At 39.0% G+C, this 19,405-nt stretch overlaps 1 protein-coding gene across 1 annotated transcript in view; it reads left to right on the top strand.

Annotated features, from left to right (window-relative positions):
* The window catches only part of THSD7B (thrombospondin type 1 domain containing 7B), a 282,252-nt gene that overhangs the window by 78,417 nt on the left and 184,430 nt on the right, over positions 1-19,405 (top strand). The window contains exons 6-7 of the mRNA XM_019472194.1: positions 10,909-11,064; positions 12,786-12,983. Coding sequence (XP_019327739.1) covers positions 10,909-11,064; positions 12,786-12,983 — 354 coding nt within the window. The remainder of the gene's footprint in view (positions 1-10,908; positions 11,065-12,785; positions 12,984-19,405) is intronic.

Below are 19,405 nucleotides of genomic sequence, written 5' to 3'. Positions count from 1 at the left end.
CATGCATAGTTGCTGCTTCACCTCTCCCAAACATCCGGCACTACCTTGCTCTCCCAACGCAAGCCCCCCTCTGTTGTTCTGCACAAGTATGCGATGCATATGACTTTCAAAGTAAGAAAAGTGCTGTTGATGAGAGGCGTGTAACATTTCTTGACTGTCTTCATCCTTCTGACCCCTTCTGTGGTCCATGCAAGCCACTGTACGGCAAGTTGGTGAGCAGCAAGCTTTAACTGACTTCATTCACACTTCTTTATTCTTTTTCAGTATTGTGAATTACTCGAGAAGATTAGAGGAGTGCATGTGAAACCCTTATACCAACATAGTTCGTAACAGCGTTGGTGCTATATATCCAGTGTGTGATCACCTGCAGGTTTTCCCCTTGTTCAAAGTTAAGTTAAACTTAAAAATTACAAGCTCTCCTCTCAACAAAAAGAAAGCACTGGGATACCTCTTCCTTGTTTTTACAGTTCTAACCCTTTTGTTTTTAAAAACAAAAAAATTTCATATAGGCAACTAAAAAAACCAAACGTGCAGAACAATTGTACAAGTTATAAATTATTACTGCCCTTCCAAGGCAGGAGTGCAGATTTGCGGTAGTCCTTAGAAAGTGAGAACCCCATCTACTGTCAACATAGTCACGTGCAAATAGGAGGAGGGAAAGCCTTCCCTATTATCCCTCCCTATCCAGTAATATTCAGTGTGTCTGATTTATTAGCCGATCAATTTTTGTTCTGTGAATAAATAAGGAATGACATCTTTTCTGGCCTCTCTTCTGGCAACTTGAACTGATAGAATACTTTTATTCGTCACTAGGGCATCTCATATTTTATTGTACCATTTTTTCAGTGATGGGGAGAAGATGAGGAAGTTAATCCTTCTATGTATAAGCAAATATAGAGTCTAATTGCTACCATCAAAAGTACAGTAATTTTTCTTTCTTCACCTCTTGAGTGTCCTTAAAGGGATCATTCAGGAATCAAACAAGCGAGTCTAATAGGATATTACCATCCATCACAGTTGTTATTCTTCTGGTTACTTCCAGTGAGAATTTGGATCTAGGCCCAATGACATATGTGAAAGAAGATTTTGTCCCGTGGTCTCTCCAGCAGCATTCTTGGATAAAATATGTTGAATCCTAGTTGGAGACAGGTACCATCTGTGATGTATTTATACATATTGCTCAAAGCTCTTTTGTCCCCCAAGGATATCTCTCCCATTTTTCATTTGCTTAGTCTTCCCATCTATTTCTTCTTTTATTAAAATGTGTATATTTAGAAAGGGAGCCCCTGTTTTCTTGAGTCCCTATGTATCAGTTATTCAGAAGGTTAAATCTGCTGAAACAGGAGCCCTTGTTTTCTTGAGTCCCTATATATCAGTTATTCAGAGGGTTAAGTCTGCTGACATCTTTCTTTATTTTGATTATAAAATTCCAACTTGAAGATACTGGAAATGGAAAAACTTCACTCAGATATTACTTTCAAAAATGCATTGATATTTCATATCTTTCTCCCCCAAGAGGTGACCTAACTAAGAAGTCCCTGTCTTGATCCGAGAGAAGTTACGTATTTTATAGGCCTTAAGGAGGAAGTCCATACTTTTAACATGGGTGATGAGTATTTGGAGGCAGAAGGTCTTCCAATCTTTGAAATCCTTTGTGATATTCTTGCATTCTGAGACTCTTACATCTAGATGAAGCTGGCAGGGAACACTTGGTAAATGTGTAAAGTGTTGTGTCATTCAGATATCTGTATTTTTGTGTATGTAGGTAAGCCAACGTATAGGCACCTAAGTTAAGAGACTGCGCTATTTTTAATGTTTCTGTCCAAGGAATCCACATCTCTATTCAGTTGTTAGGCTTCTGTTAATTTAGAGTGAACTTTAACATAATTAGCTTTAAACAGATCCTTGTGTTTTTTCTTTAATTATCTCATTGAATTTTAACACATTTAAATATATAATGCTTAATTTTCAGAGAGATGTGGTCATCTAATACTTCAAGTTTATCATTTTTCTTTTGATATCCAGAGATAGAAGCAGCGAATCTACATGTTTGAAATGATGTTGCTTTTAAGGAGGAGACAAATTTTGCAGAAAGAGTAGCATAGAATATGCAAGTGAGCTACCTATGGTACAGCTCCGATCTGCCCTTTCTGCCCTTCATCTCTGGATACTCCTCGATCCCTGTGCCTGGACATCCCGTGTCTGGAGTAAACTGTAGACACGGTGGTGGTTACCCTTCTTCTTACCTCTTTTTTAATGTAAATCTGTTCACTGGTATGGAAGCTCTTTTAAATAAAGCAGAAATGCAGATCCTCAACTTATTTTCAAAGCCAGACGCTGCTAACATGGGACACACTTTTTCTTCTCTTTTGTAAGTGGGCTTTTCTGGATTGAGATAAGATTTTTGTGACTGTTGGTTTTATAAAATGTTATCTGAAATGTGTTTTCCCACAATAAATTTTTCCCACAATAAATTTTAATTAATCTGGGTGAACATCACTAACTAACAATTCCCAGTGTACCAACAAAAAAGACATAGGTAAAAGCAATGATCAGTTTATGAAATCTCTCTCCTTGTTTGGCAATACAGCTCTCCTCTCAATCACAATAAATGTGTCCAATAATATGGGAATTAAAATTCCTCTTAGAGTCTGGGAATGGTGTCTGTGTTTATGTTCAAACAGTTAATAAACATACGAGGTTCCTACATTTAATCTTCTTCCTCAGGAATTTTTTACCTTCTCTCCCGAAGGCCAGGGAGTATCCTTTTGCTTTCTAATTAAATTTTGCTTTTTGGATTTATCTAGAGACTATAACTCTTTACCAGTAGTCTGGGGGATGGCATCCTTTATAAAATTATCCAGAAGCATCTCTCCTCTCTTCTCTGAACTAGTTACCTACTGTCCCTAGTGACTGGGATTGCTGTTCTCTCCATATTTTCTGTAGCTTTCTAACTAGGGATGTCTGCCCTGTCAGTCTTTTGTAAAATTTGTGCCTTATATATCTTGACGTTTTTTCTTTTTTACTTGTTTGAATGAGATCCAATTTACCTCTCACTTTCAGAATTTCTTATAATGTTTTTTGGAGCCTGTCTGCTTAAGTTTTAATTATAGGACTGAAAAGACCTTTGTGAAATGCTGTTCTTCCTTGAATCTTCTTTATTGTTTACCCAGCATAGTAAACTTGGCTAATAAAATGTATCTCTTATTACCATCTCACCAGCAAATCATTGCAGTTTCCTGTCTTCTTAATCTTTGTTATTTTCCATCTGAAAATCCACATTAAATTCTCATACCTGTACAAGGTTCTAAAGTTTTGTTTACAATTTTTTTGCTTAATGAGTGTCTCCATCATATTTGTCTCCATATATTTATTTTTATATGATCTTGGATTTCAATAGCAGGTATGTGAGGTAGTTGTGCCTTCGTTATTCTTAGATACCTTTTAATGTTGCCCTGCAAAACTATTTCTTACAGAAGTCTTTATTACTTTTATATCCCCCTTTCCTTTGAGAGATACTCAGCCCTCACCAGTTAGTAGACATAATTTCTTGTCTTACTTATTCCACTGTAATTCACCAGTCTATACCCATTTTTGCTTTATTTTTAGGATGCAATTCCACCTGGTTCATCTTACATCAGATTTTTTTTATAAACTTGTGTGTCACCAGCTGTAGCAGCAAAAAGTCCTTTAGTCTGTTCACAATTCAAGACTTAGTAAATACTCAAGTACCTTTTCGGGTCTAATGGTTGCTTTCTGATCCATCCCTGTGTGTATTACATTATGTATTTTTGTCTTACAAGCCACGTTACTGACAGAATCCCCAAATGGTCTGAAAGTGAAAGTTTCAGTTTCATCTAATGAAACTACTTATACGAGTTTCAAAATGATAATTTTATGGCCATTATCCTTTCTTGTTTTCCACAAAGTATTGAGCTTTCTCCCTACTTCTGATAGACAAAAATGTCTAATCCTTTCTTATCTGATGAGTGAACTTTTCAGACTATTCTTAATTCCCATATGGGAGATGTTTTGGCACTGTATTTTGTTTTCCAGAAATTAGTGCCTCTTTGGAGTTGCACAGAGATGAATTTGAGGACTCCTTTCATTCATATCTTGTATTATTCTGCATTTATCCTCATCCCTTTCTTCCTGCCCTTTTGTCTTTTTTAGCTCTAAAATATGCGTTTTTGCATTCTTTGCTCTGTACGCTCTGTTTCCTAATGAGGGTGCCACATTTTTTTCCCTGCAAGTTCTTTGTTCTGCTCTGAATCATGATCTTCCAATGCGTGTCTTCTGGGGGATTAGTGTTTCAAATTGGTACATGTGGCATCTGCTCAAAAAACTATGGAAGTAGTTTCAGGAAGAGAAAAATGCCGACAGAGAGCCCTGTTTGAACGTGCCACCATCCCCTTGGGTGCTAGCTGTCTTGTGAGCCACCAGGTCCGACTCTTTAGAAACAGTAAGTTGGTTGTGCAGGTTGTTGCCATTTATGGCTGTTGCCATCCTGCATATTTATTGGGAAAAGACTGTGTTGATGGAGATAAGCTGCCCGTAGGAGTTGGTGCAGGATATGCCCTGTTGTAATGAATATGAGCCCTGTGTGGAGTACGAGCCCTGTATTAAATGCACGCTGTTTTTTTTTCAAGTTTATGCTGGTGAAGCTGCAGGAATGAGAAGACTGATTTACTCTACGGAAATTAGAATTTAGGGACTTTGATGTTTAAATCCTGTTGTCCTTGTCTGGTTTATGAAATTGAAGAGGAATAGGTTAGAATATATGAGTAATGAGAAAACTTGACTAGGACCACAGGGGGGAGAGAACTGATGGTCAGCAGTGGTGTGAAAAAAGCTTTGTTTGACTGGCTTGTGGTACAGCAACAGGAGCATCCAGCCTGCGGCTTAGTTGACCTGAATCACAGAAACCATGTTCTCAGGTGGAAGAAGAACCCCCCTCTAGGGATCCCTCTCATCCCAAACTAGTTATTTATCATTGGGATGACTGAACTGGCTTGAAAAGATGAGAAATACACCTCTGAAGTGTAGAACATAATCAGGCAAGTCTGCATCAGATTTATATTGCTAGGATGCCGATTTATTGATCTGTAAGCTCACCAAATGCTGAGCAGAATTTACAAGATACAACTAACGTAATGGAAAAATAAATATGTAACAGCTGGCTTCTTCAGGGGAAACCCTTTAGAAGCAAGAGAGGAAATGATTTTATTCAGATCGTTGCGGTGCTTGACAGTAGTGTTTAAATGTGTATTTCAAAAATTTTAGTTTGAATCCATTAGGAAAAAAACATTTTCCCTAATGTCTCTTAGAGGTGTAATATTTTCAGTTTTTTCTTGTCTAGAAGCTAATTAAAGGAAAATGAAGAGAATAATGTATAAAAAGACTTTGACAGTGAAAGAAGTGTGCCTTCTAAAAGCGGCCTTATAAAGAATATGTCTTTTTTGTCAACAAGCTTTTTGATATGAACACAAAATATTTATCCCTTTATAAATACTTTTATTTATACAGCTGGCTTTGGTGTGCAGCAAATAATATGCTGCCCAGTCAGTTCACATGAGATACTAGGTTTTAGTTCAGGGTCTTATCTTTGAAATCTAAGATTTTAATTGCATTTTTATTTTTGCCATTATTTCCTGCCACTGGAACTGGATTAATTTTACTGAAAACAGCGACAGTTTGTTCTGAGTAATTTTGTCCCGTTGTTGTTATGAGGACGGGGACCTGCATTGTGTTCAAACAATAATGTTGAGTCAGATGAAAAAATAAAAGGATTTGTATGTTCAAGGCTACACCACAAACTGGGACACTGGGGAGAGATAACAAAGCCCATGGTGGCTGGGCTGGTCCTGGAACAGGAGACATTCGAGATAAATCAAGCTTGTGAACTTGGGCCTGCTCTGTACGGAGCAGCCCTGCTGCTTTCAGGATCCGAGCTGGCATGGCCATGCCACGAGTGGACTAGCTTAGCGTGTCACCGGCTTAGCTTTGGGCCACCTGTACCACGCCCCAGTATCACAGACACATCCATAGTGGTGCTTTTTTCATGGTACCAGGGCTCCTGCAGTGAGGCAGCATTCACAGAACAGATTTCTGCTCCTTGGTGCTCCTTCCTGTTGAATGAACGCTAAACTTAGCGATGGGCAAAGTTCACACTCTTACAAGGCTTTCACGAAGTATATCCCCACCTTTGGGTTTTTTCTTCCGTTTTCCTTGTCACCCTCTCCGGCGGTCTATCCCAGTCATTTCCAGCGTCTGGTGGCCTTTTCCGGAAAACAGCCAACAAGGCTCAGACATCCTGGAGAATCCCTTTTTCCTTCCCGTCATTGCCTTCACTGGCATCCCAGCATCCCTGTTGCCTCCACTGTTTTTCCTGGACGCTCTTAATGACTTGTCGCCTCTGGTCTGCTCAGTCGTGTGACTGCTGGTGGGAAGTCCCATGTTCACTCTGAATTTTTGCCAGATCTGCGGTTTCTGTCAATAATCTCTGCGAATTCTGCTGTAGTGAAACACCACAATATCCCAGTTGGGATCGGGATCCCATTGTACAGCAGAGGATATGGACACGGGGAAACTTTTTATTCCATGGAGTGCTAATAGTCTGTGTCACTTTAATAAAATTGCGAGGATCTTTATTGTTCTGAAATACATTAAACCATTGTTGCTCTTGGCAATCCGCTATTAACCCTCTTTCATGCTGTGATTAGCCTTCTATTCATACTTTGTTTCTTGTCTGTTAAATAGATTTTAATTGAAAATAGGACTTCAACTTTGTGCCTTGCGGCTTCAAAACTAATTGATAAAAAAAAGCATAAAGGCACCCTTTCCATCAGGCATGGGGTGCATTAGGCTTTTTAATGGAGGGATGCACTGGACTAGGGTTGGTGCTGTTTCCAGGCTAGTTAAATTACATTCACTGCTTCTCCTTTGTCTAATCTTTTGTTTTTGCCATAAAAGCAAGTCTTTCAGGTTAGAGAAATTACTTACAAATGTTGTGCTGGTTTATCCCTATTATGTTGTACACATGTAGCTGTTTTTATAACGCAACTCATTCCTTTGTGATTTTTCTCAAGTAATTTCCCTTCATATTGATCCAAGTGTCTTTGGTTTATAAGTCCTGGCAAAGGCAGTGAGAACTTTTACAAAGATATGCCATCCCTTTCTTGTACCCTGGCAATCATTAATTTGCCTTAGTTTTGCCAAAAGATATGGTACACATCTGGATTTATTGCCTTGAGAATTGAATATGGTTGCACCGGTATATAAGAGACAGTCCTGATACTCTTTACTTGTATTCCAGATATGTCAGTGATATTTAGAAATGTCTCATTTCGGTGTTAATAACAGAAATACTTGGTTTTTCATTGTAAAAAGGAAATGAAGTTAAGGTCCAGGGAAAAAAGTGTTATTTACCTCCCGAGGAGTGAAAAACTAACTTTGAAAGGAATCACTGCAACTAAAATGCCATCCTATATATTTCTCTCTCTGTCTGGCCATGAATGCTTTTTAACATAGTGTTGGTATGTATGCCTGCAAGTATGTGTCCATATGACTACATTCACAGATAATTTATTTATTGGCTTAAAATTACATTATGGAAATAATCATATCAGAGCTGATTTCCTCTTCCACTCTTCCTCCAAATCACTACCTCGTAAAAATATATAGGGAAACAAGATACTTTAGAACCCAATTTATTATCTCCTGCTGGTAGCAATAACCTGAAAATAACAGCAAATAGTAAAATTCAAACTTGAGGCAGACACTGGTGCTGGGAACCGCCGTAGTCGCATTTATAAAGGATAGATCCAATATAACAGCTATAGAAATGTGCAATGTTTCAGAGGCTCCCAGATTAGTACTTGATTGCTTTTTCAAGTTTGTTCTATAGATTGGGAAGAACACGGGATTTTAAAAGGTACGAACAAGCGTAATAAAAAAGCTGCTACTTGAATTAGAGATTTTGCCTCCCCCTCTCGTTCTTCTCTTCCCTGGCTTCTGCCTTTCCCCTTCTGCCAAAAAAGTGGCTAATATTTTTCCAAGGAAAATAATTACACAAAAAGCACTTTTTCTATATGAATGTAGGAAAATGCCATTACAAAGTCAATTATTGAGCAAAATCAGAAGGCTGTCTGGTACATAAAGGCAGTCCTAGCAGCTGTGTTCATTTATCATTGGCATAATGTGAGGTTTTTTTCCTGAACAGGACATCCCCAGCCAGGCTATCTGCGCCTTTTTGGAGGCTGGCGTGTGTGAGAATTTTGTCATTTAAAAGATTCACAGAAGAAACCCACCTTATAGTTCCTTAAAAAAAAAAAAAAAAAAGGTATTTATTAGAGTATGAAAGAATAGCGATAGAAAAATCACATCAAGCTTTTAAATAAAACTGATGGAAATCAGAGCTGTCAATCAAATGGCTGAAGAAGGGATGAAACTCTTTTATAGAAGACCCCGCTGGTCCATCCAGTCACTCTGGCTGTCGTGCTGGAAAACATGGCTCTTTATACCCGCCTGTTTTTGGAAAAGGATGCTATTGTATATGCATTTATTAATGCAGCTTGTTTCTTTTTGTTCTTGTCTTATTCCTGAAGACTTTCACTGGAGGACTGTAGTCAGTGTAGAGTGAGTATAAACTGGCACAGACCTAGAATATATTTGGATATTTGATTAGAATAGTCTGTGTATTTTCTGATTTACATTTTACAGAATATATAGAATTACTTAAGGAAGTGGGTAAACAAGCAGTCTTATTCTAGTGACAAGTAGGATGTTGGTCCTGGGAAAAGCATTCCCAGTGCTAGAATTAAATGGGGCATCAGCCTGAGGGAGGAAGAGGGAGCGGGAAGGTGGTTGGCAGGGAGAGGAAGGCAGGGTTTTCCTCCAAAATAGGAAAGAGTCTTCCATGAGTCTGGGATGGCTGGTAGACTCAGCTTACCGACAAAAACCTGCCCCTTTAACTTTTTGTAATCAATTTTTCTTGTTTTTCTTTTATCCAAACTCAATTTAAAATACCCTCAGCACCGCTGGTTGTAGCTGGTTAGTTTTCAAGGCAGGAGAACCAACCTGCTTTATCTAGTGACTTCCACATTTAGATAGTTAAATTGCAATATAGAGACAATCTAAAAATCAGTGAGGGGGAAAGAGCCATTGCTACGATGACGCCTTGAGTTAGAGCAGATTAGGACTGGACTTTATTCCTTGGGTTGAACGTATGCACTCAAATTTATTTCTTTTCATTTCTTCAAGTGAACTCTCCAAAAATGATACAGTTTTGCAACGCTTGATGCTGAAAGGCAGGTTAAGCCATGCATGAGACTTCTTGGTAAAATAAATACTCTTATCCTTAAAACTCTAGTATTTATCTCATTCTGTCTGTCACTTCACTTGCAAGGTCTCTAGAAAAGGTCTGTTTATGTTAGCATTCAGCTGAATTGGATTTATGCCACCTTGCTGTAATCTCTAAATGAACATGTCAAAGGCCTTACGATGTCTCAGAAATCATTCAGAAAATGGTCTTTTTTACGAACGTATTATCTTTCAGCTTAGAATTAAATTGCATCTGTTGTTTAATCCTGTTATTCTGATGAGCTGGAATCATAAGCACTGATATTGCTCTTAAGTCCAATAATGATTCTATGATTCTAAGTCTCAACTTCAGGATCAAATCAAAATTTATTGGGCTTTTGAGCACTGCAGTCTTGTGTTTCAAAGAAAAAAGTTGTGTTTTTCTTCAAATGATTAATTTTAAAGAAAATGGTAAAATATCAGAAAAAGAAAAGATTACTCATATATTGGGCATATTTTTATAAATTCTTTTCAAGTCAATTCCATGCATGGAAGCAAAGAAAAATAGACATTAAAAACAAAAATGAGGATAAAGCAAACTCAGTAGCTATAGAAATTAATGAAGTGTTGGTAATACCATGGCAGAGTAAACTCAAACAAGCCTTTGCCTTTTGAAAGGCTGCTTTGATATTGATTTATCTAAAGAGACAGCCAAATTCAGCCCATAATGTAATTAAAATGCAATATCATATAACGACTCAGAAGATAGATTTAAGAGTCTTTCCCCTTCTTTTCCTTCCTCCCTCTGCCCCGAATAAAAAGGCGAGAGAAGTTAATTGAAACTAGAAATCTCTTACGATAAATGAAAATACAAAGGGAATCAGCTTTCCAGATTTATTGTCAGTATCAACAAAACTGGTACTTTGGCAGAGTTCGAGGTCGGCTCATCTCATAGATGAGGAGGTCTGGAGATCCATGCCTGCCTTGGGTGCAGGCAATTCAAGTAAACGTCTCACCTCCCAGGCAGGAAAGACGCTTTCTGCATATGTCTGGGTAGAAGAAACCGAAAGCTCTGCTCAATTGTAATGAAAGTAGATGAAGAAAATTCAAAGGTCTGGATCCCGCAGAGAAGGCAGCGCCCCTGAAGGGGATGGGTATGGGGAGATTCCCCCATCCTCATGCTTTTGTCACCTGCCTCTGCCTGGCTCCCAATTGCAGTGTGAGCTTTTTGGATTTCCTTCTTATACGTCTTTCTCTTCAGTACGGAGTAAAGAGGTCTCCTTGGCCATAAATGCGGGGGATTAGATTCCAGTTTGTTGCTCCAGCATTGTAGAAAATCAGCACTGAATTTATTACTAAAGCACCCGTTTACCATTAAGCATAGTTTTAAATGGCCTGCTGAATATGGATGATTTAGATAAAACTTTACGTGCCTTGCTGAACAGAGGATTAACTTTTTGCTCTGGGAGATAAGACCCTAAAAAAGTACTGCTTTTTGGTGCATTCGGGAAAACTAAGGCCAGCAGTAAACTTCGGAGCTCTGTGTGTTGGTCAGGGCAAAGTTGCAGCCCTGCTTTTCTTTTTTCCTTTCTTTTTTTTTCCTCTTAGTTACTAGACCAGTTGATGGGAAGCTATGCCTGGGTCCTGCTCCCTCCGCCTCCCAGCTGTGTAACCTGCCGTGCCCCTCCGAGTGCGTGGTGTCCGCCTGGTCAGTGTGGGGCCCCTGTCTTCACGAGAACTGCCAGGATCTCCAGGGAAGAAGAGGTAACGGCTGCTCTTATATATCACTTGCAGCATTGGGGAATCTAAAGCGAGTAATGGAATATTATAAGATTGCAAAAACAGTGGTGTCAAATTCTACATTGGGAGCTTAATGTATTTTTTTTTTTAAATTAATCTAACATAGGATGAAGCTCTTAGATGTGTGTACAGGAGTGGAATATGACCTTTAAAAGCTTTTTGCAGTTATTCTTGGGAGAAGAAAAAAAAAAAAGTAATATTTTCAGCCTGATTCAGCTCTTTTTATCCTGCACTGAACTTGGAGAAAAGGAGGATTTCTTGGGATAGCAGCTGCAAACCTCCATAGTGCCAGGCTGTCCCTCTCTGATCCTCCTCGGAAGCCTGCCTGCTTGGATTCGAGGGCAATGCTTGGGTGAGGTTGCAGGGCGTCAGGACTGAAGTCCCTCCTGCCTTCTTGGAGTTTAGGCTCACCCGAGAGGTTGTTCTCATTGTTCTGGGTTTGGTTTAAATTCCTGGAAGAAGAGTATGCAAATATAATTTGACCCCCCCTGGATCTTAATTGCTCAGTGTACGTGTTTGTTGCTGCAACACTTTGAGATTCATTGCAGAGTCTTTCCTTCATTTACAAAATAAGTTGAAAGATGACTGTTGGAGTTCATATCAGGGAATGAATATTATTGTTTGGAAATTACACTTTTCTGAAAACAACATAAGGTTTTGAAGTGACCTGAGCCAGGCAGAATTTTTCAAATTTAAAAAAAAAAAAAAAAAAAAGATATTGTTAAGTATAAAGATTTGCAAAACCATTTCATTTTTAAATTGTTTTGAATTTCTTTTTGCTGGTTTGAGAATGGTAGAACTTCGATCTGTTGTATTCTCTGGAATGTTTTATGTTTCATTTTCTTTTCTGTTTTGTGGCCAAGGCATTTCCGTGTGGCCCCCACTAATGCTGTTATTTGCCCCTTGTCTGAGACAAGGAAAAGACCATGTAGGAAAGACCATGATGTATTTTTTTTCTGCCCTTCTTAGAATTCTGTGTCATTTACATAACAAAACATGCTGAAAGATACTTGCATACTAGTTCTGCATTTTATAAGCAACATGACTTTTGGTTTTATTCGGAAGGAGGTAGATTATGTAATCAATTCGTTCATTATTTCTGTAACCTTCTTCTTCCACTTTACATTTGAATCTTCCAATTTAACAGGATGTCATTTCAAAGAGGTCTGATATGCATTATGTATCAGAAATCCTTCCACCTTCATAAGGCAGAACACTAATTTCTTAGTAAACTGCTCTGCTGTATCTCAAAACAAGTCTTTTCATTAGTGGATTCCCAGGCAGAATATAGATGTCCTTTATATCTTCAATTCCTTAACTGTTGCTCTCTTTTTATCTTAATGTTACTTAATGTTACCACATTAATATATGCATTAATATATGCATCAGTGGCAAATTCCTATATTTGAACATGTGTATTTCTATCTAATGTGGATGAAAAGGAAAAAGAAATGTGAAAAATGTTGGTTGTTGGAATTCTTTACGCACTCTTAGATTTTGCATGCCCGGACTGTGGGCACATGCAGCCAAGTGCCGTCCTAATCCATTCAGTTTCTAAGTGTTGTACTCTTGTTTGTCTTTGTATCCCCCAGTTCCAGATGCCCTAGGTAGTCCTCTTGCTACTAGATTATTGGTATAAATATTTTTTGCAGCTGTCCAGTTAATTCAGTTTCTCTTTTTTCCAGGCTTTAGAATGAGACAAAGGCAAGTGATCGTAGAACCCGTAGGCACTCTGGCAGGTTGTCCGCATTTAATTGAATCTATTCCTTGTGAAGACCCGATGTGTTATGAGTGGATTGTTTCAGAAGGAATATGTGTGACTCACCATGGAAAATGTGGACCTGGAAACCGCATCCTGAAAGCTGTATGCAAGAACAAGAGAGGTACGTAATGATATCATTTTAAAAGCCCCATGGTTTTTCGTGCCTCCTTTTAAAATGGCATTCTGCTGCAGAGCAATTGCGATTATTTACAATAGCTCCTTCCTGAATTTTTATGAAACTTTCATATTTTTGCATTGACTGTGATGCTTACAAAAGCCTAGCGCTGATATTACTGGGGATTTTGCTTGGAGCAAAATAAAATATTCTATTTTGTCATAAAGGAGATGGCTCACCAGTACAGGTCATGTGTTGTCACTGCTGGCCTTATCACAACAACAGTGGGATACCAATGGCCTGGTTCTCCCTAGAATCCTTTTTTTTGCACATCTTGTAATGAAATAGGGCTGTCACTGAGGCCAGCAGCACTATGGGCATTCACAAAATTAATCTGGCCCCTAGCATTTCTTCTATCCTCAGTTTTTAACGTGCAGCCTGAATGTTTATCTCAGTACGATAACCCTCTTACGGTCATGAGAAGGGACGCTCGGTTGTGCTGCCAAATTTAATACAAGAATTAGATGTAAATGAAATGATCGTACTAAGTAATACTTGGCAGCAGTTTGAGACCTGCAGTATATTCAGTTTACAAGTTGTTAATAATGAATAAGTACATTTTTATATGACGTTTACAAACAACCAGCAAGAGCTTATTTCTCGTGCATGGTTTGAACCTCAGCCAAAAGTTTCATTTCTTGATAAGGTCAGTGTTGTCAGATCTTTAGATTCAATTACATAGAGCACGATTTTGCAGTCCTTAGTCACAGTGAGACTGTGCTATCATCTCAAACGTGGCAAAATTACGGAACTTTAGAGCCTGATATTATATCTGAAATGCAGAATTCTTCTTTTACATGGTGCTGAGACCGATCACAGGAAACAATTTCAAGTCGATAACGAGGGGTTAATTGGCAAGTGGTTAAAAATAGTGTGTCATTTATGAGGCATTAGAATCTAACAGAATGAAATGATGGCTGCTTTGTCTGAAGAGCACAGATCCTCCTGAAAGACATTGAAAGTATATGTGCTTTTCTTGTAAGTTTGTGAAAATGGGGCAAAAAAAATCTTCAACTGTTACAAAATGACAAAGCCACAATATAGTGGAGAGCAAAGAGCGGCCTCTGAATTTTGTCTGAGTGGTTTCTTCCGATGTGTGATCATAACTTTAGGTCCGGTCCTGCAGTGATGTGCGCAGATGGAGTCTTGTATTGCTAAGGAGCACCATGTACTTCACACTGTTAAAACTGTGCCAACATCCACTTTTATGCTCCAACTTGCGACTCGGAAGGAAAGCATATAACATGGCAGATGCTCATTGATCTCTGATCAAACTGTACTCTGTGGCTATGATCCTTAAGAAGCCATGCCTTTGAAGTGTCTCTTCTTCACTTAATCGTTCAACAAGATATTGGAAGTTTCACAGTACCCTTTTTCACTTCAATTACTCTGTGCGTGTTCTAGTTACAAAAAAAAAAAAGTTGGGACATTCTTCCCACCCTGCCACCCCGAGGCAAACATTGTCACTGGACGTGATCGTTGTCCAGTACTAATTGAGAAGGTTTCACAAGGAAATATCCAGATCACTAGGCAGATTAGAAGCACTGTTTTAAACTTTTCTGAATTACTAGTTTTAAAATTTTCTGAATTTTTGATCCAGTAGGATAGGACTGGCAGAGTCCTTAAAGTCAAGGTTGGAAAAAAAAAAAAAATCAATTTGTTTCTTTTTCTGTCAATCCAGTAATATTAGTTGCTTTGTTTATAACCTTTTTTCCTTCTGTAATGTTCTCTTAACTAGATTCCCATTGCAAAAAGTGGTGTATTTTCTTGGATAAAAGCTGGAGTAAGTGTCAGAGTTGCATAAAGTGTTTTGCCTGGAATCGTTGGTCAGTTGGTAGTGGGAAGCCAGTAGGGAGTCATATGAAACTGTGAGACCTATCAATTACAGATAAAATAGCATAAGGCCTATACTAATGCATAGCGTTATATAGTTCAAAATTCTGTGCGAGTAACTGCTCTGCTGAAAGCATTTAGGGTAGCTGCATTATGTGCTGGTATTTTCATTTACTTAAGTATCTTTTGTAGAATTCGGCTCCATATCCTACAATCCAGTCTTTTATCCAGTGATTCTGTCATCTGTGCCTGGCATTGTTGCTCAGTATTGCCACTGAATGCCTAAAGGGATAAAAAAATACATTTTTTTGGACACCATTAAATGACAAAATCCAATGTATCATCATCTCAACAACAGTTCATTTGGGCCTGGAGTATGTTGATTAGAGTACTTTGGGTCTTCTGTGTATTCCTGCCTGCAAGACGTCTTCATTTTCATAGAAATGCCAGACTTTTTGGCATTATGCTCTCCTTTTTCTCTCCTCTTCTTGCTGCAGTGTGTTAGTTCACTTCTCTTTAGAAGTTAGAAGTAGCTCATCTGTCAGTCCTATTTGTGTCAGCCAATTTGCGGAAGGACTTGGCATCACGGCTTCTTGCCCTTGCCCATCTCCTCCTCTCCCTCCATCCACAGCGTGGCTGAACCTGTGTCCTTCGCTAGCCTGTGCTCTGCTGTGTAATGCTGGGCTGTTGCATACTGCTCTCCATGGCTCAGAGACCTGAGGCCTTTTTCATGAGGAGACTGTTTTTTCCCTTGCCAAAAATGAGCTTTAATTACATTGACTGCAGCGGAAGGGGACTGGCCATGTTTTTCAGTCCTCTCTCCCATGGCAGAGGACTTTGCTGCTGCCGGCAGAGCCTGTGGGATCCCATTGGCCTAAACTTCCCTCCAGCAAGGTGGAGCTTGGAGGCGCGTCTTTGTCTCTGGTATATGTTGATAGACAGTGAGTGAAGTTAACAAGGCGTTAGCCCTTCTCTGTCCCACTTCTGGTCACCCCAGTGTCTTTCTCCCATGCCACATCTCTTGCACACTCATGGTGCCAGCTCATGCTGTGAGAGAGGGTTGGGAGGAACCTGTTTGGGAGGTGAGCAGGGAGCAGTGGCTAACTAACCTCTTTCTCCAACTGAAACCTCACCTTCGGAGCCTCTTGTAGTGTCCTTTCTTTCCATTTTAAAAAGCCATCCTTTCTGGTGAGAAGATCTTGTGGTACTGACCCAGGTAACAAACTGCTGCTGGCCTGAGCTGGAGCTTGAACAACTCAGGAGTGAGTCACACATGGGTCTAACTCTGGTTTGCAGGGTTTCTCTGAAGAATTCCCCGTCAAAGCAGTATCTCTTTGTAAGGGCTTGTATGAATTTCAGTGATGTAGCACTCTTACTTCCACTCAGTCTAGAGGGACAGAAATGACTTCTTGTTTCTTAAAGGTTAATACAGGGGGTCCATAATGAAGGGGCCGCCATAGGGCACGGAGTGCTACTCTACTTTCATGGAGTAGCTGGAGTCTGTAATTTGTGATTTGCAGCAGTTAGCATAGATGAGGAGGAATGAGAAGACCGTAATCATCTCATTACTTTGTCATTGTTACGTGTCTGTCTGCTCCCACCTCGTAGTGTCTCTAATCTCTGTTAATAAGTTATTGAACATGCATATGATGCTTGCGAGAAACTCGTAGTGTCTGGTCCATATCCCTCGAGTGCACCTCTTCTGTAGCATCAGAAGACAGTAGTGTAATAAATCAAATTAAATTAAATAATGTGTAGAAATGCAATGAAGTAATGCATAGAATGGGAGAAGACCTATATTGCACGCTTCTTCCAAACAAAATTCTTCAGCAAAGTGTTTTTTATTTAGCTAGTGAAGGACAACAGATACTTTTGGGGAAGTCTGTGAAGCCAAAAGAATAGAACAGGAAAATGGATGATGATGCTAAAAATTGGATTGTGTAAGAGTATCATTGGGTACATGGATCTATAATTCAGATCAAAGAATTAATTTGAAAACTCTTTTTTTATATTCACAGACAACCCAAGATTTATTTGTGATTTTTCTCAGAGTTGTTGTTTTAGGTTGTTCAACAAGCAATTGAATAATCTCCTGTTTGTAATGTATTCTTGATCAAATAGTTGCAAGTATTTGACATTTGAATTTGGGTAGTCTTGATTAGAACTGACAAACATTACTGTGCATTGACCAGATGAAAATAACTCTCTGAAAACTTTCCAGTTCATTTGCTCTCTGTAAATGTTGCTGCTCAGTAGATACAAAGCCATGGTAACATTAGACAGCAGGACTTGGCTCAGGGTCAGCGGGTACAAGTTCAGTCCAAACAGGAGCTGGTGTGTCTTTGTCGGTAGTTTCCCAGTCTTTTGGTTTAGGTGCTAAGAAATACAACTGGATTTAACATGTAAATGTTGTTGGGTTCAGTCTGATGAAGGAATTTGGGAACCCTTTTTATTGTATTTTTCGTATCTATTTTAAACTGTATTAATAATAGAAAAATAGACTGAAACAAGACAAATGTTGAACCAAACTGTGGTTTTTAGAAATGCATGTTATAGGCATGTAGCTTGTGAACAGAGCAGTTGTTATGGTGAGGACTACAACCTGAGAACATATGTAAAAGGAACTACAACAATAAATTCATGAAATAACAAGTATGACTCATAAAAGTAACAATTCATTTTTCAAGCATTTTATAAATGTTTCTGACAATTTTGTAAACTAAGTCTCACCTATTAGCAGTGCTCTTGAATAGCGTGTAAAATGTTATTACTCAGAATCATACCCGCAAGTTGTCAGTCTATTTTGTTGTAATTCCCATGTCATCATTTATTAATTTGCTTCTGCTTGTTCTGATTCCTACCAGAAGAACTATTAGTAACAAAGACGATTTCTCTGTGATAGTGAGCAGCATAATGTCTAAATAATAAAAAACATGAAATAATTTATACCCAAAGGCTTAATTGTTTTAATCAGAAATTATAAGATCGGCAACAAGGTTTAATGCAAAGGTAATGTGATTTTGCTGGATTCAGGTGGTTTTACTCTACTCCTAGTTAACAGATCTAATCACAGCTCAAAAGCTGCTGAGTATTTGCCTTTCTATACTGTCAACTTGGGTATCAGGGTTTCTTTGTTTTGTGGGAGTTAAAATTGTGGGGTTGTCTTCCTTTTTGAGGACAGTATTTATGACAGTGCTGAATAATCTATCGGTTCCTTATTCGTGCACTGTTCACACAGTGATAGGGAGATGCAGGTGCCAAACCCAGAGGAGCAGAGTCCGGAGGTGCCCAGAACATTGCTGTCGCTCTTCTCCTGTAGCACCGAAATGACTATTCCCGGGACCTGTCACAAAGCCACCTTCTTCAGCAGCACCTCACCTAGGTGCTCCCAGGCACTTTGGAGGTTTCTGCGCACCCTTCCCAGCCTGTTATCTGTTAAATGAATAATATCTGGCAGGTCCTGGGACTCCCGGCTGTAAGGGGCGAACCACCCTGTTACAGACAATCTGCCAAGATGGCAGCTTAGCAATAAAACATGCTGCAATCCTACTGTCACAGCTGTTACGGTGGCAAGATGTTTTCTTTAAGTGTTCTAAGTGGAATAAGCTGCTGGCTTCAAGTTGCAAGAGTTATCCGAGCCGGGGGGGCAGCACCCATCGCCTGAGCCCAGGCTCACTGAGCCTCAGCACTGCCGGACACGGGCTGCACGAGCGGCAGCAAAGAGCAGTCAGGAACATAAATTGTTGTGGAGTAAAAAATCAATCATCCTCACTTCAGCAGTGTTACGCCGGATGATTAAACCTGTGTTTTTGGTTTTCCTTTTTCCTTTTTTCCCTGGAACTAACATTATAAAAAAACACCCCCCCAGACAAACCAACCAACCAACCAACCAGGGCATATTTGCAGGGGGTGGTGAATAGAAGAAACCCACAAAATAAGGGTGTTCACCAACCTTTTAGGCATGTTGCTCCTTTTGCTTTCTAGCAGAAAACTTTTATACTATTTCTGCCGCTGTTCTGGCAGTACTGGTAAGAGTCATTTCAGCACGACAGTTTTGTTTTACTTTCCTGTGTGATCTCTTTGGTTCCAGGCAGTCGGTATCTAGAACGTGGCACTTGTCAAGAAGACAAGCGGGATTTTGTTTTTAAGTGTTAGTAAGTTCACTGAAAAAGTACATGTTTGGGATGAAATACACCTGTTTCCCAATTTCTGTTCCATTTGACAGTTTTATTTGTAAAACTGGAGAACAATATTTCAGAGAGTCAGAATGTTTTCTTTCAGCTTTTTTTTTCATATTAAATGTTTAATGTTTGCTTTTCTGGTAAATGAACTAGACCAAGTCTGAAACGAAATTAAAAAATCAAAATATTTTTAAAAGAGTGTGTTAATATAAAAGCAAAATATTCCTTTTAGATTAAGCAAACATTTTGCCTTATCCTGAAATTACTTTTTTCCTAAATCCTGTCCCAATCTCTCTTCAGTCTACTTAAAACAGTTAGTTTTTTCTTCCTTTTTTTTTTTTTTTTTTTTTTGTT

Source organism: Aptenodytes forsteri, unplaced genomic scaffold, assembly GCF_000699145.1.
Source record: "Aptenodytes forsteri isolate BGI_AS27 unplaced genomic scaffold, ASM69914v1 Scaffold11, whole genome shotgun sequence".
Classification (NCBI taxonomy): domain Eukaryota; kingdom Metazoa; phylum Chordata; class Aves; order Sphenisciformes; family Spheniscidae; genus Aptenodytes; species Aptenodytes forsteri.
This window is presented reverse-complemented; position numbering and strand designations above follow the sequence as displayed.